This window comes from Durio zibethinus, chromosome 24 (assembly GCF_047325235.1).
Source record: "Durio zibethinus cultivar Kanyao isolate XHJ-2024 chromosome 24, ASM4732523v1, whole genome shotgun sequence".
Classification (NCBI taxonomy): Eukaryota; Viridiplantae; Streptophyta; class Magnoliopsida; order Malvales; family Malvaceae; genus Durio; species Durio zibethinus.
In genome coordinates, this window is record NC_143185.1 from 2,873,091 (window position 1) to 2,890,650 (window position 17,560).

General features: G+C 32.1%; 1 protein-coding gene and 1 pseudogene across 1 annotated transcript; both read right to left on the bottom strand.

Annotated features, from left to right (window-relative positions):
• Positions 1–166: 166 nt before the first annotated feature.
• LOC149511828 (plasma membrane ATPase 1-like) lies at positions 167–6,691 on the bottom strand. The gene is made up of 21 exons (XM_089753264.1): positions 6,411–6,691; positions 6,178–6,297; positions 5,874–5,972; positions 5,398–5,535; positions 5,196–5,330; positions 4,942–5,121; positions 4,632–4,838; positions 4,432–4,551; positions 4,218–4,337; positions 3,953–4,075; positions 3,767–3,871; positions 3,513–3,657; positions 3,186–3,350; positions 2,684–2,922; positions 2,421–2,453; positions 2,219–2,300; positions 1,936–2,096; positions 1,508–1,705; positions 1,231–1,413; positions 970–1,148; positions 167–453 (listed from the first exon to the last, which is right to left on the bottom strand). Exons 1-21 carry the CDS (start codon positions 6,462–6,464, stop codon positions 357–359), a joined length of 2,883 nt encoding a protein of 960 aa, XP_089609390.1. The 5' UTR covers positions 6,465–6,691; the 3' UTR covers positions 167–356.
• An 8,047-nt stretch (positions 6,692–14,738) lies between these two features.
• LOC149511829 (putative pentatricopeptide repeat-containing protein At3g28640 pseudogene) lies at positions 14,739–17,151 on the bottom strand (annotated as a pseudogene).
• Between the last annotated feature and the right edge of the window lie 409 nt (positions 17,152–17,560).

A 17,560-nucleotide genomic window follows, 5' to 3' on the forward strand; every position in this document is an offset into this window, starting at 1 on the left:
AGGCATCTTCATATCTGGAAGAAGTGTTTCTTGGAGGCGTCATAAAGGAGAAGAATTCACTGTTTTGTGGTATCCAGAGCAACTCTTTCTCTATGCTTTATTCGTTTCCTCCTCTAATAGGATGAGAGGCAGGGCAACATTAAAATGAAATTTTATGGAAAGGAGATAGATAGAACGGCGACCATAATAGCATTGAAGCCATAGCAAAGAAGAGTCTTTCAGGAAGATGGATTTAAGCATATAGAAAGCAGTTTGTTCCTTAGGATGACAAATTACAAGTCCTTACTACTCTCAGCAATATTGGTAATCGCAGCAGTATATGTACAACATGTAGGAGCAAAATGTTTGATGTCTTCTTAGACTGTGTATGCTTGCTGAATTGTCTCTATGTCAAGACCCTTCATTCTAACTACTGATTCGACATGCCCTTTCAGTGTAGTCAGTTCTCTGAACCTGCAATAAAAAATGTAAATGATTAGCATTTATCAAACATTACCATCCATTACCCCTACAGCAACAATTTATCTTGAAACGCTTTTTTTTTTTATACAAAAGAAGCCGAAGTTTGGGGATAGGAGTTACAGTTATTTAAGTTTTAAATTTGTTGAATGTTATCTTTTAAAGATGCCTAAGCAGGGTGCGTAAGTCCTGAGTTCTATTCAGAAACGCATTTAGTTTGCTATATCCATGTCATCAGATGAGAATGACAGGTAGAGCCCTTGATGCCCTTGCATTTTAATCATTAAATGATTGACAGCACGGTTTGTATGCTAAATTTTCTTCTGATTAAAGCATTGGCAATTTCTATGAGAAATAAAAATTAAATCCGTCTGTGGAATTGGTAGGCATGTTATGTGTTATTTTATAGAATCCAACTTCTAATAATCTGAACGGAAACCAGAAAATTTGGCTTGAAAGGCCCATAAAAGTAACTCTCGCACATCTAGTTTAATATTTTTGTAAGCATACCTTGCAATTTCAGCTCGCCTTTTTGCCTCTTCAGCCATCTGATTAAGTTCTGTGAAACTGGTGCGCTCATTGAACATCTTGGTATCTGGTGCCTGCAGCCCATGGAGGGTTCTCTGAGCATGTGCCCATTTCAGTTCCCGTTCCTCCCTTCCAAAATCTTTCTTCCTCGTGAAAGCAATCTGCAAAACAGCCAACCAAATGAAACATCCAGCAAGTTGCTCTGCCCAACAACAAAAATTGCTCCAGCAGTTGAGTTTATACCCTTTGTTCAATGACAAGATCCCATGCCCTTCCGCTCAGGGCATATCGGATGAAGAACTTGATAAAATCCAGTGGAATATAGAAGATAAGGTTGTAAAGCCAAATCACCCCTGCCCAACCCCATCCAATTCCTTTAATCGCAGCAAAGCTCCAGTTTGCGTAAACAGCTATCAGTGTAGCAATCTTCTCATGAAAGAAAAATGACAAATCAGGAATCGTTCTTTTTTCTACATGGCTCATGATTGGAAGAAAAAAAAAATCTAGCAGTTTTACTAACCAGCTGTGCAACAACAAATGCTGTTACAAGTAAAAGGCCAGGACGCTCGACAAAGGACCAACTCCTTGCTCTTGTTACAAATATGAGAGCCTGACTGATAATGCTCACTTGCAGGTATATCGCTGAGGCAAGCTTTCTAATGTTGTCAGTAATGTTGTCATGGGCCGTTTTCTTTAGGCTTGAAACCCCAAATGTGTTCTGAAAAAACATATTCTCATTCTCAGCAAAAGCAAATAGTAGAAAGAACGATTGTAATTGATTAAAAAAAATGAACAAATGATTGAAATATAAGGCCAATTCTATCGCAGTTAGTCTATATAACTCTTAGTTTCAGTAATTATAATTTAAATATAAATCTTGACAATCTCAAATATATAAAAAAATTGACGAAAATTAATTTGGTTACTTTAATGTGATTATCATCTTACAGGAAAAAAGTCTGTCTCGTATGCTGCCCAAAAGAAAATGACAGTCATCATGGCTAAGTAACCACCAAGAATGATTCCAGTAGCAAAGATTTCTGCCAACTTCCAGCTGTCTGGCTGAGGTGATGGTTTTACCCTATCCTTGGATATTGTCATAATTGTACCTGGCACACCAATGATTTTTTAAGCAAATAAATAGCTACAAAATCTAACATTCCAATTCATTCAAGCATGCAAAATAGAATAATTGATGCATTTGCAGCATATGAAGACAAGCAATACAAACCATCATTAAGGATAGCAATGATCAGCACCATGAAGGGAGGGAAGTCAAACTGCCATATCAAGGCCAGTAGCATGAAACCGAGCTGTCAAGCAAGAGGTCAAATGATCGTGCAGTATAAAGTCAGAATCAAGGGATTTGAGAGGAAGCCATCAATACATTAATATAGATTATACTAAACCATAGCAATTATGCCAAAACTTACCACAATACGGATTGTAATGGAGACTGCATATATCTGCAAAGACGAAAGAAATCAAATGACTTGATTAAACAACAATGTTGATCAATTTTGGTTAATTGTGAAAAGGAGATAAAAATGTCAGAAAAACCTTAACTACTTAAGTTCATGACCAATGGAGTGGCATGAGGATTGAGAGAACAGGTCATGCCAAGTAGATGTTTAGGATAACTGCCTGACTCACACCAAATTTTCGTATCACATATCATGGCATGATCTAGACTCACCGTGTAATTTTTCATCCTCTGGAATATTGCCCGACTAGTTAGTACAGCACTGATAATAACACTGAGACCAGGTTCTGTCAGGACAATGTCTGAAGCACTACGAGCTGCATCAGTTGCATCAGCCACAGCTATGCCAATGTCAGCCTTCTTAAGAGCAGGTGCATCATTAACCCCATCACCAGTCATTCCACATATATGTTTCCTGGCTTGCAAGCGCTTCACGATCTCATACTTATGCTCTGCACCACCAATTAAATGAAATCATATAAACAACGACAACAGAAAGATGCCTATTCTAAAACCAAAATCAAGTACCACATTATCCATAAACTGCATCCAATCATCACATCCGTCACTGACCACAGGCCTCATGGTCTAGTGGTATAATGTTGTTTCAACAGTGGCACTACATCTTTAAGTCTCTGTGTTTGAGTTTTTGGACAAGGCTTGTGGATTTTTTTTCAGGGCAATTTTCAAGAGAAATGGAAAAAAGTGAAATTACCAGGGAAAACACCAGCAAAACCATCAGCTTTCTCAATCAGCTCATCAACTGGCAAAGCAGCAATAGACTCATCCTTGTTTTGTCCTAACAAGGCTGATGACGGATACATGTTGGTTCCCATTCCGAGACGGCGTCCTGTTTCTTTTCCTATTGCCAGTTGATCACCTAATGGTTATTAGAAAGACCAAGAATACGAAGCATCAATCAGTACAAGGAGAAATATTCAAATGGTTTATCCAAAAAAGAGATACTCATATGAACACAAGTAAATGCATTTACTAAGTACATTGAGATAGTTTGATGCTATATCAATATAAAGACTTGCACCTGTGATCATTTTCACGTTCACTCCAAGATTCAATGCCCTTCGTATTGTGTCCGCACTGTCATGTCTAGGTGGATCAAACAAAGGCAATAGGCCAATAAATTGCCATGGACCACCTGAGCTCTCCTTTCTTCCATCAGGAACTTCCTGCACATTGATTGATAAATATAAACATTATCAACTTCATTGTAAAATGTAACAGGACTGAAATCACCTTATTATAGGACAGATAAACAAGACTACATGATATATATACCTGATATGCTACTGCAAGTGATCGTAATCCACGTTCTGCAAACTTATCAATTACTGCATGGACTCTACGTTCCAGCTCTGATTTATTGTGTACAAGATTCAAAATCTAAAATAAACAGGAATGAATTACTCAAATTTATTGCAGAACAGTCAAATTACATAAAGTATTGCTGATGAATGACTCTACCTGTTCAGGCGCACCTTTGCTGACCCGATGCATTCTACCTTGATTGTCAATATATGTCAGAGCCGTTCGCTTATCAGTTGGATTGAATGGAAGGAAGTGAACTTCCTGAATACCAGCTCGTGCCTAGGTAGTATTTTCAAAGCAGTATCAAAATTGTAAGATCTTATTGTGTTTTTGTTGTTGCCCCTCTCTCTAGTATAAGCAGCAGAAACCAAAATTCCTATTTTTGACTACTGAAAATGGCACATGACATCAAGAGGCATACCTCCTTGGGATCAGCCAGCATCCCCACTATAGCAGCATCTATGGCATCCTGGTTTTCCAGCCGGGATGCACGAGCGGCCATCAGAACGACGGTATCTGGGTCTACTCCTTTTGCAAAGATCTATTCAGTAACATCCACATAAATGTTGGACCGGGCAATAAATTCAGCATGCTAGAAATAAAAGAATGAAGAAACTGCCAATCAAGTGACCAACCTCAATAAGATTTTTGTCAACTGACAACTTGTTCAATGTCAAAGTTCCAGTTTTGTCACTGCAAAGGACATCCATGCCTGCCATTTCTTCTATTGCTGTCATTCTCTTTGTGATAGCTCCCTGAAATGACATATATACATCAGCATGATTTAGCAATGATCATCTAAGATAACAAACTCACAAGACCAATTAGATCAAACCTGCAGAGATAAGCGGTGGGACCCAATGGCCATTGTAACAGAGAGAACTGTGGGCATGGCAATAGGAATTCCTCCAATAAGAAGTACAAGCAAATTGTCAATTCCTGGACGATATTTTCGGTTTTGAATTGGATACATGACAATTATTTCTATTATCATCCCCACCGCAATGGAACATATACAGAAATTACCAATGGCAGTCAACACCTGTTAAGCAATGTCAGAAAGAGCATTTAATGGATCAAACAAATGCAGAAGGATACCGAAAATGGAAGTAAAAAGAAGTCACTGTTTTGTTGCAGCTCCTTACCTTTTGAAAGTGACCCTGTTGATTTGTAGAATCAACAAGGTGAGCAGCCTTGCCAAAGAAGGTATGAACGCCCGTGGCAATCACCACTGCCTCAATTTCTCCTTGTTTACATGTAGAACCTGAGTAAATACTGTCACCAGGGCCTTTAGTTACCGGAAGAGACTCACCCGTTAACGCAGACTGCATTGAGAAACAGAGAATTCAGTTTCAATTCTTCCAACAGAACAATGAATCTATCAAGGTTGCAAAAGAACCTGATCAATTTTCAGTGGATCACCATCAAGGAGACGAGCATCTGCAGGAATAATGTCCCCAAGTTTGACACTGATTATATCACCAGGAACAAGAATAGAAGCATCCTCCTCAATCCATTTCCCATCTCGAAAGACCTGAAATGATTCATTGTAGGTCATTTCAAGGTATTATGAAAAACATGGAAGGCTTGTTTATCCATACCTTAGCTTTAGGAGCCAGACGAGCCATGAGAGCTGCAGCTGCATTGCCAGCATTGTTCTCTTCAATGAAACTTATTGTTGAATTAATGAAAAGAAGAGTTGTAATCCCAACAAAATCTTGCCAGTCAGGAGGTTTCCCCTGCAAAAGCATGAAGAGTTCAGGAAAATGTCAAGTTCCAACTTCCATCACCATTATCGATTTATTTCCAAGAAAAATATCAAAAAAAAAAAAAAGAAAAAAGAAAATAAGATGATAATATCATTCAAGGAACCAAAAACCATATGGTCTCTGCGCAAAATACTGAACTATTAGTTACAGTAACACCAAGGTTCAATTCCTGATAATCTTAAATATCAAACAAATATCATTCAAGAAAGGCTTTAAAGTAAGAATTATACATGTATAGATATCTTACTTTTTTAGTTTTTTTTTTTTTGAAGCAATTACAGAATAATCATAAAAATATATGTACTCACTCCTCCATTAGCAAGAGCTATGGCCATGATAGCTGCAGCTTCCATAACCCATGAGAGAGGATTCCACATAAACCCTAAGAACTTCAAAATTTTACTCTCCTGCAAAAGCAAAAAAAAAAGAAAAAGTTAATCTATAGAAAATTCAGGGAGAATTAAAATTTTTCTAGCAGGCTCCAATAATTCAGTCCGTAAAACTTGATAATCAGTTCTATAAAATTTGTCCTTTTTCTCACATAAAACTCAAAAAGATATTGATTTAAAAGGAAATATAAACATAAGATCTTCTAAAAAAATATATTTGTACCTGTTTTTCCTCGAGCTTATTGTAGCCAAAAATGGCAAGCCTTTGCTCAGCAGCTTGTGTGGTTAGACCATCTTTGTTACACCTCAAAGTCTCAAAAACCTCTTCAAGTGGCACATTTTCCTGCACTCAAAAGGTTCAAATCCATAAAAAAAACAAAAAACAAAAAAATTCCCAGAAATTAAAAACATCCAAAAAAAAACAGTAATTTCATCTGTTTTAGCCTAGTATCATACCAAATCAACAGCTTCCTTCAGCACAGCATCCAAAGTTTCATCCTTGTCACCCATATCAATAAACTTGGTTCTTTCTAAACCGTAAAACTGAAAAAGAATTCAGAAGACAAAAAACAGAGAATAGAAACAGAGTACTATGTCTTTTCCTCTGTAAATGCTCTGTTTTTCCTCTGTCTTTCACTATGTCACAAAAATGGCAGCTCTTTTAAGGTTAGGATTGTTCACAGGTGGGGATAATTTGATAAACAGAGACAAAGTAAGATCATGTACTTGGTGAGTACACTCTGTTCTCATTATGCCCCCATTATTATTATTATGTTTTTTTTTTTATAATTCTCTCATTTTTTAAAAGAAATTTAGATAATTCTGAACAAGGACACTTGGAACAAGTACACTGTTTTGCTTTAACTTGGGTACTACTTTTGACCATTTTCTCCCTTACCTTCCCTATTTCCTTTTGTTTTCTGTTTTTTTTTTTAAAGAAAATATTTCATTTATATTCTCAGATCTCAATCAACAATAATGCAATTTTATAATGTAAAACCAACAAGCCACTTAGATTTAGACAACCTATAGTTTATGGGTTAAACTAATTGGGATAATCCATATAATATTAAGATTGAGATGTCAATTACCTCTTAAATCAATTAATATATTTTTAAAAATAATATTTAAAAATTATAAATTTAAAAAAAATTTAGATGTGTAATAATTTTTTTAATTAATTATATAATAAAATTAAAAATTTCAAAAAAAAAAAAAAAAGGAAACATTGAGTAAAAGGGTTTTTTTTTTTTTTTGTTATTTTATTTTTGGAATGACATGACTAAAGTTTCTATTGTTTTGGCAATGACTAAAAGGTGTATGAAATCATGTAAAATATATTTTTAAGATATTATATTTTTTATGATTAAGCAATAATTTTCTTTAAATGAACTTTATAGATATTTTACATATTTTTTGTATAAAAAATATTGTGGTATGAAATAAAAAAATTTCAAATATTAAAATTTAAAATTATTAAAAGTCACATTTTTAAAAATAATTAAATGAAACAATTGAATTAAAATTAAAATTTCATATTTTACAATTTCATTACATATTATAAATGTTTTAAAATTTTCAAACTAACAAGTAGAAAACTAATAAAGTCTATTCTCTTTTCCTTCTTTCTTACTTCTAGATGCCTAAATGTTTGGTGAGGTTTAAAAAAAACCTTTGTCTTTAAGTCTAATCCAATATAGAGTTGAATTGTTGGACAACTTTGAATAATACAACATTTTGTAATAGTGTTTCCTTAAAATTGTACTCTTCCCTTTTTTTTTTTTTTTTCCCTTAATCCTAAATACTTAAATGGTTAGGAGAAAGTATAGAAAAGAAAAGAAAAGAAAAGAAAATTGCTTTTAACTCTAATTAAATATAGAGCGAAATTTTTAATAAATTTTGTAAGAGTGCATCTTTAAAATTATTCACGAATTTAATATAAATAAAATCTAAAAATATTTTGACAGTATTATTTAAAAAGATAAAACAATTTTAAATCCAACATAATAGATTTTAAATTTTCATGTTATTTACTTTCTTTCTTCAACCTTTTCCTTATGAGAAAATTGCAAGCAAAGAACTTCAAAATTTTCTTTTAAAAAATGTCAAAACATCTTTTTCAACTCATAATTAATTAGACTATTTCTATTTGTTTTCTATTTCACACGGCATCCATTTGGAATTTGGGCAAGAACATTCAACTCAATCATAGACATGTGCAAGCCAATTCTATGAAAATTGTCCAAGTTTGCATAATTTGATTAAGGCCCTAGATGTCTGAATTTTCAACCCTTTTGCTCCATTTTTGGCCTTTTATGTTTTTCATTATTATAACAACATTTGGAATTTTATTAATTAAAAAAAAAAGAACATCTAGAAGGACTTGACAAAGTTTTTTTTTTTATTATTGCATAATAAATTGAAAGATTTAGGTATTAGTTAAGAAAGTAAATATGGATCAAGATTTGGTATCATAATCATTTTTCATAACAAAAAAAAAATTTGAAAGATGGGGAAAAAGCTTCTATTTGATAACCAAGAAAATAAGTAAAAAGAAAAGGAAAAATCCCAAAAAATTTATTGTGATGACTTTGCAATTATAGGAGCAACCACTCCAATACTCTATCATGTTTACCTTGACAATGTTTCCTTGACAAGTTTGGTGTTTAGACCTACCAAGAGTGCATTATTAATTGGATAATGTGATTCCTTAGCTACCAAACAGAGTAGGAAAGGATGATCAATGTGTAATAATTTAATTGTTTCTTCATATACATTAAATGTTCATCTGTTTTGAAAATTCATTAAGCCTATAATATAGAGAATAAATCTTTCCCTATTATGGTTGTAGGAATACTTAAAAAGTAAGGGGTGGAAACATTTCTTAAAAGAGAATTGAGTCATGACCTAACTATCAACATGGGCTAATTTAAATGAAAGATTGCAAAACACAAAAACTTAAATCAATTTGTCATTTGGGTTTAATTTAAATAGTTGAAATATTGTAAGAGATGAAATTTTAAATGTCAAAAATGTTTTTCTTTTGTATGAAAAAAAAATTTCAAAATTAACATGTTTAATATACGAGCATTTGATTCAATAATTAATTTATAATTTTTTTTTTTCAAAATGCAGGCTCCAATCACTATTTTCTTAGATAAAAGAACAATATGTTTTGTTATTTCTTTATGGTATAGTAACCAATAATCTTCTAAAAGTGACAACATTATTAATGAACTTTGTTCGTAAATATAACCTAAACTTTTGTTGTCATAGATATTTTAAAACACATATATATATTTTTGGTCTGAAACTTTTCGATATCTGATAATCACTTTAGATTTCAATTAATTCGGAATCGAATCGGATTGAATTTCATAAAGAAGATAAACTCTCTTAAGCTTATTATCTCTATTTATAAGACTTAAAATAGAAATTTTATTTAAGAAAAATCGAATAATAGATGTTGATAAACATGTATATTATACAAGAGGTTGAGTAGAATTGGTAATCTTGAAAAGTCCTTAGATTTTAATTTGAAAAGAGAAAAAAAGAAATTAAAATGATGAATTGAATAAATAATATAAAAAAATATATAGGAGTCCCATTCAATTCAACTAATGTAACACAAAAAGTCACAGTAGTCAGTGTCGAAGTTTGCCATTTTTTTCTTTGCTTTATAACATTTTCTCTTCTTATTTTAATGCGATTTCATCATTTTGATTTTGACATGACACTTCCAAGTAAATAATTACTAACATTATTTGCTTACTTTATGTTTTGGGAAAAATAGAGTTGCCATGCTTTTGATGTAACCAAGGAAGCCTTTTGCTTAATACTTATGACTAAAATGAAAATATTATTTTGAAGTGCAAAAATAGGATTGATAATGGGTCAGATCGAGATGAGTTTTTGTTTGTTTCGAATCTGATCCGATTTTATAATAATAAAATTCGAATATGATTTTATTTGAATTTTTTTTTATTTTTTTAATACTTAAATTCGATCAGACTCGAAATTAATAAAATATTATTTTTAAATATAAATATATAAATATATAAATTAAAAAATAAAAAATAATTTTAAAAATAATTTTTTATATAATATCGAGTCGAGTCAGATTTATCTAAAATTCAAATTTGATTTTTTCTTAATAATATACGATCTGATTCGACTCGAAATTTAATTTTTTTTAAAAAATCGATCCTATGAAATCGCGTCGAATCAAAATCCGTCGGTTGCGGATTGGACTGTCAACTTTGTGCAAAAAGCTAATTTTTTTTTTTTTTACGTAAATATGTTATCCTAAATGAGAGAGATTCGAGAATAAAATTTCAAATCAAATTTCATATATATGGGAAGAATATTTTGAGACAGATTTTTTTGAATAAGCCACATTCTTCGAAAAACATAATTTAAAATAAAATATGAGCAACTTTAAAAAAATAATAATAAATGAAAAGCATCTAACAAAAGCCTTCACATCGTTATTTCTCCTTCGGATGCCAAAATAGCATAGAAAATTCTGGACAAAGGGAAATTATTTGACGCTGAGATCAACAAAAAGTGGCAAAAAAAGTGGAGATATTCGTATAAAGAAAAAGCTCTTATAATAATAGAACCCATCTTTTTTGAAAATACTCGTTTTTCTGAACATTATTTCCTTTAAACAAATTCCATCTCAAGAGAAATCTGGAATGAAGTTGTTGAAATATAGCAAAAAAAAAATAGTTTTTTTTTGTTGAATTCAAAAACAGTTGAAAATTCGTAATCGAAGTAATCAAGTGATTTACTCCACGTATTGAAGATAAGATTTTGATGATTAATAAATTATGATGATGACCAGGATAATGGCAACTTTGATGGTGACTCTCTTTTGGTGGGAACAAGGATATTTAATTTTATCACAGTCATTGTTTTGACATTTAAATATATATTTTTTATTATTAATTTTAATATCATAATTATTATATAAAATTTCTTATTATTGTTATTTTAATTTCATTAAAATTAATTTTATTATTTATTTAAATAAATCCTAAATAATTTTTTTAAATATTTAAAGTAATTGATCTTTGATATTTAATGAAATTACATCTATGTTGCTTGTTTATTCATTATTTTATTAATATATTAAATTCGAGTTTTACACTAACTAATTTATCTAATTACTTTTAAAAAATTATATCTAATAAATTGAAAATTTGAATATCAAAACCTTCAAGTTTTCTCCTATCATCAAATTATAACCTCCTTTATATATAAAAAATTATTTCAAATTACGGTAAATCTAGAAGAAATGTTTATTTATAGTAATTTTATGCACAAATTCCTTCGCCTGCTTGGGCTAAAGAACATGAAAGTGAAGTGGTTTTAGGTGTAGAATAGATTAGGTTGAATTAAGGGAGAGAATGTGTAATTTATTAATCACCTTTTGTTATTTATTATTGGTTAGTACATATAAGAGGAAAAAAACATTTAAATTGAACCTTTTGAGATTTGTATAATAGATTATGTTTGATGACTTCTTTTACTTTTTTTTTCAAGACTTTACCAAAAAGATAAAAAAAAGTGAGTCATTATTTAAAAAAAAAAAAACTATCTCATACAAAATTTAAAATTTTCACTTATTGATGTTTATTATTTTAAAATATATTTAAAAAATATCAAAATTAATATGATAAAGAAGACACATAATAATTTTTTAATTTCAGTTTTAAAATTTAAAAATTCTATCGATAATGTAAAAATGATAAATTTGTTTTTAATCAGGGGTGTTTTAATGGGGTGTCCAAACATTAAAAAATATAAAATTTGAAGGCTTATTTTTTTTTGACACTCTAAAATTTTCATAGGGACACCAATAAATCATATAAGATGTTAATGTAAAAAAAAAAAAAAAAAAAAAACTTCAACATTGCGTAGGAATCCATCTTATAGGAGAAGTGTCTTTTTCAGTTTGTAACTTTATCAATTCACGGGGATGTCAATGTTAAAATACAAATTGGCATCCATAACTTTTTTTTTTTTTTTGCATGGAATTGACATGAAATCAAAAAGCTAGATAAGGAAATACCAATTCTAAAAGATCTGACAGTACACTATAATATTGGCCATCTTAGAAGCCTCAATCATTCATGGAAAGGATAAAAGCATTGACTTCCATGATGAAGATTCCCTTTCTCTTTTTCTTTTTTCACCATTAAAAGCAAGTAAAGCATCTTGAAAGTCATGCAGGCTACTTGGGGAAGGGGCCGTTTATACATATATATTTTTGGTAAAAGGAAGTAGGATTTTCGCTCCAAGATTGTGAGAACTCATAAAAGCTCAAAGGATTTTCACTCAACACCTGTTATATTAACCACAGGTAAACAAGTAGTAAGATGCATCTATCACACAACAGAAGAACGGTAAAAAGAAGGCAAATGGAGAACAAACTTGTTACTTTCCGTTGGTATGAGCATTATTCTTAGGGAAAGGCCAAAGGTTTACCGGATGCTCAAACACTGATGCACTTTTTGAGGAGGGAAGTCTTCTGCTGGCATCGCAAATGGGTGAATCATCTTTTCCATTTTCTTTAATGTGATATAGGATCCCACTTCTTGCAGCTTTTCTGGACCCATTATTGGCAGTGTGTGCTCCTGGTGCAGTGAAGCAGCCTAGCTGTTGTTTATCAGTCGGAGGAAAACAGGATAAAAATATTGCTCACACCAATGGTTCAATTCTTCAATAAACTTGTAGTAATTAAATCTTAAGATTCATTGATGATAATTGTATCAAGACATATTTGCAATTGCAACAAATTCGATTTGGCACAAATCAATGCTGATAGCATGATCTATATATCCTACCATGATGCATGAACCAATTTTTGCCAAAGATAAAAAATAACTGAAGAATGGATCCAAATCACATATTAAAACAACAATCAGGTCCAATCTAATCCTATTATCAGCTCCCTACCAAGAGAGTCTTTAAAGAATTAATGTAGCACACTGCATTGTTTTAGTTTCATGCACCCAAGCACAAAAAATGGGTAACAAACAAAAAGAAAATGGACAAATATTTAATATTTCAGGTTTGCATTTTGAAGTTTGATATTAACTTCAAATTTTAATATGAGGGCATTATTTATTTCTATTTAGATTAGATCTTAGATCATGCGGTTAGTAACATATCCCTTGGAGAAGCATATGCTGGAAGATGTCTTCAGAGGATTCTGTTTCAGTTTGTTCTCCAAGTTTTGCAGTCATTTGTAACTCAAGTAATTACTGGCAGTGCCAAAATTTTCTAATGAAGATATGAGAGCATACTACAGATCCTGGCCTGCAATTTCTGATAAGAATCAAGTATGGCCATAGCATCGCTCAATTTATAGGGTAAGAAAGAAAACATTAAACTAATTGCTTGGGAAAGTGGTACTTCAAAATAAATCAGTGCAAAAATGTTAGAAATCAAACAAGGAATTTAATTGCTAAAAGAAAATGCTAGTGATGTTCCATGCATACGAGCAAGAAATGGTTCCTTTCTCTGATAACAATTTGGAGAAATATAAATTGCCGCGGCTGGCTCCCTTTGCAGTAAAGAATGACTGTTACCAGCTTGATAAAATTCGATGGTAGTTCATGATATTGATCAGCAACTACTGCTCAAGCTCACTGGATACGAATCTGCGGTAGGATTCCAAGAAGGTTACACTGATATACTGTCACGCCCCGAATCGAGGCATAACACGGTCATATTACTTTGAAGAAAATCTCAAAGTAAAACGAAGCCTTCTTTCTTAAACATTCTAAAATTCTTCAATAAAACAATATACCAAGTAAAATTTATGTCTTTAATCCAACTGATGATATATCTTTATATATCCAAATACAAATCATATAAAATATAAAACTGCCTCTTAAAATTCTCCAAAGATCGTAACTTAAGCTCTGATACCACTTTTATAACATTTTGGACTAAATCCATCAAAATAAATTCTCCAACATTATAATCTATAAATAATTGCATCAAAATTTCAACACATCATTTCATTCAAACTCCAATATTCTATACTTTTAATTCCAGCAATGTACACTTCTATTCCAATCTTAATCCATGATCAATGATTCACTTAATACTTATCAAATAATTTCAAAACCTCATTAAGTCAAAAGTCTTTTCTCAAACCCATAGTATATCCAACGACCAAATTGTTCTCTTAAATAATCCTTTAACTTATAAAATATATCTCATTACAAGTGGCGTCAAAAAAATCTCTTCAACTTATAAAATCGCACTATATCAAAGTAATTACACTTTCTCTTAACTACAAGATCCAAAAGCAATATATAAATATCAACAAAATAACTAAACCAAGAATCCATTGAATCATTGATTTTTCAAAATTCATTAAAACTTTAACTACTCCAAAATTCATCGAATCATTTACTTGTACTCACCACTATAGTCTATGGATCAAAGTTATGTCCTTGAAAAATTATCACATTATCCAGAGGTCATCATCTAATTCTTAAAAATCTTCACATAATATATAGATTATAACCACTATAATACATATGACATCAATGCAATAGATCATATCCATAAATTTACACCATGTAAATTCAAACATAAATCTCTGGTTACCTAAGTTATCTCCAATTTCGAATATTGTTTTTTTTAATATACCAATTATCATATAACAACTGATTCTTCATAATCCCCACAAACATCATAATCTCTCAAATTCTCTTTTTACCAAATATATTGCTATCATCTTCACGTCACCAGTCCGCAGTCGTGGGAGTCACTAAGTGCTACACGGTGGAGCCGTGGGAGTCACTAAGTGTTACACGATGGTCTGGTGTGATCTTGGTCCTGTGGATGGACTCGACTTGACAGGGACGTCAAGCATTAAAGGTGGGGAGATTGTAACGGCCCCAATCCCACATCAGGAGAATGTGTTGATAAGGAATGATATATATGTAGAGACTTAATCCCAAACTTAAGAGGCGCCTTTTGTAGGACAAAACCTTGAGACCTTCGGGTCAAAGTGACGGTCTCTACATATACTGTGTGGATTTGCAATGTGAAAACACTGTTGCCAAGGAAAACACTGTTGCCAAGGTATATGGATCCATATTGTCTACAAGGTGTCAGGGTCCCAGGGAGGAGTAGCCTCAGTATAGCATGTATTTGAGAATGGAGTGGATGTGATACGTCACCAGAAACAAATTTGGTTGTCCTACCATTGATTTCTTGAGCCCTCTATCACCAATCATCTTATGGACCCTATGACCATATTCACTTTTCTGAGCACCAAAGTAAATGTTAGATAACTGCACAAGAGCTGATTCTTCTTCATCCCCATCACATTCTTCCAGCTCTAGAAGCTCTTTAACAGCAAGCTCGGCAAGCTCAACATTGTTATGAATCCAACAACTATTCAATAAAGCACCCCACACCGAAGCAAGTGGCTTCATAGGCATTCTTCTTATGAGCTTTAGAGCTTCATCAAATTGACCTACCCTGCAAAGCGAGTCCACCACACAACTATAATGTTCATTTTAGCAACAATCCTATATTGACCTTCCATGTTATTCAACAAAACGTAAACCTTCCTCAGCCAACCCTTAATGCGTGCATGAGGTTAAAACCCCAAGAAGAACAATCCCATCTGGCCTAATTCCATCAGTTTACATCCTTTCAAAACAATGAAATGCTTTCCTTGCATGACCATGAATAGCAAAACCTCCAATCATAGCTGCCCAAGAAAATACATTCCTCTTACTCATCCCTTCAAAAACTTCCACCGCCAAGTCTAAACATCCACACTTTGCATACATATCAACCAGTGCGCGCTGTTCCAATAAACGCATCAAGTTCCAAATAATTTTCCCTTTTGCTTCACATACTCATGAATCCATTTCCCTTCCCAAAGACTCCCACTTTGTGCACAAGCTGTCAAAGCTGTAGTCAAACAAAACTCATCAGGATCGACTCCAAAAATCAACATTTCCTTGAACACACTCAAAGGATTGGAGATTATTATACCCTTTTACTCTAGTAAAAGCTTGAAAAAAAAAAACTCATATTGAAGATTTTAACATTGAACTTTCTCTAATGTAGTCAATTATTTAGGCTAGAATTTCAACTTCATCTCATGTGTAAATTGATCAAACTTTCTCTACCACCGCATCCAAGCATGTAATTCAGATCTTGAAGGTCTGGCACTGATAATTCCAGTTATCCACGAATTTTGGTTTTTACAAATTTTGATTTGGTATTTTTTTTCTTCAAATTTATGTGAAAATTGTATCATGTTATCCATGAAAAATAATCAACAGATCATTGTCAAATTATTTGAATTTCATCTTAATGTTATAAGGTCTTTGCTTGAGAAGACAATTATCTAGATATTGAAAGGTATGTATGTGTTCACAAAGTCTTCGAAAACATCGTTATTTATTGTCCGTCTTCATTTCCACGAAGAAGAGCAAGTCCTATGGAGCATGTTTCCAGTCAAAATTGGTTACTGGCAAGGCTTCATGTCACATCTTGAGATCGAGACATAATATAAGCATATTACTTTGAAGTAAAATTTCAAAGCAATACGAAACCTAATTTATAACTATTGAAAAATCCTCAAATAGAATAGGTTTCAATAATTTTAATATTTGTAAAATAACTAAATAACAAGTCTCTAATTTGTTAATGTCGAGTATTACAACAAAAAAAAACAATACTTCATAAATTTTTATTCTCTAAGTAGTTATCCAATGCTCAGATTTTTTTAGTTCTTCACGTGATTAATCATACTTATTATTTATATCATTTATAAAAGAAAAGAAAATAGAAAATAAACAAATCATAGCTTAATAAGTATAGGCTCACATACCTTACCGGATCAAACATCATTTTTATACATATTACATAGATCATTTCGAACATTTATCAATTCATAATGTCAAATATAATTTAAAAATTAACATTTTGTCAAGCATTTGTAAATCATAAATCAATATCAAAACATGTCACCAAATTATGAATAAATTTGTAAAAATCATCATAAATCATCATTATTATAAATCATCATTATCATTCTTTTATCTTTAGTTACAATCAGTAAAAATCATCATAAATCATCATTATTATAAATCATCATTATCATTCTTTTATATTTAGTTACAGTCACTGTCAAAACCCATGACATTGACCGTATTGATAATTTCATTTTCATGATCATTGCTAACTATTATAACTTGTTAGCTATGATTTTATGTCACGGGTCGAGATTTAAGCTTCGAACCCGCGCGACTTCGGGACCCGAGCATCCACTCATCCGGCATCCCAGATCAACCTTCCTGTCTTGATTCACACCCTTGTAAGGTATTATCTGCTCTGACCCCTCTGACCTCACAGTTTTGTCCTACAAAAGGTGCCTCACAAGGCAGAGATGGTGTGAACCTTTTTATACCCCAGTGACTCTCCTATTATGTTTGATGTGGGATTCATGACTCTTCTTTAGTCCGTGACATTCTCTCCCACCTAACCTCGTGACGTCTTCGTCACGGAGGCTAGCTACCCTGCCTAGCTCCCTCGAGGTGCTTGGCGTAGATCGA

Excerpts from the sequence above, each read along its gene's own strand:
- LOC149511828 (XM_089753264.1), bottom strand. The coding sequence starts at position 6,464 with ATGGGTGACAAGGATGAAACTTTGGATGCTGTGCTGAAGGAAGCTGTT. Across the intron at positions 4,338-4,431 it reads TTGACAAAAATCTTATTGAG|ATCTTTGCAAAAGGAGTAGA; the intron begins GTTGGTCACTTG and ends GTTACTGAATAG. Across the intron at positions 3,351-3,512 it reads GAACGTGAAAATGATCACAG|GTGATCAACTGGCAATAGGA; the intron begins GTGCAAGTCTTT and ends AATAACCATTAG.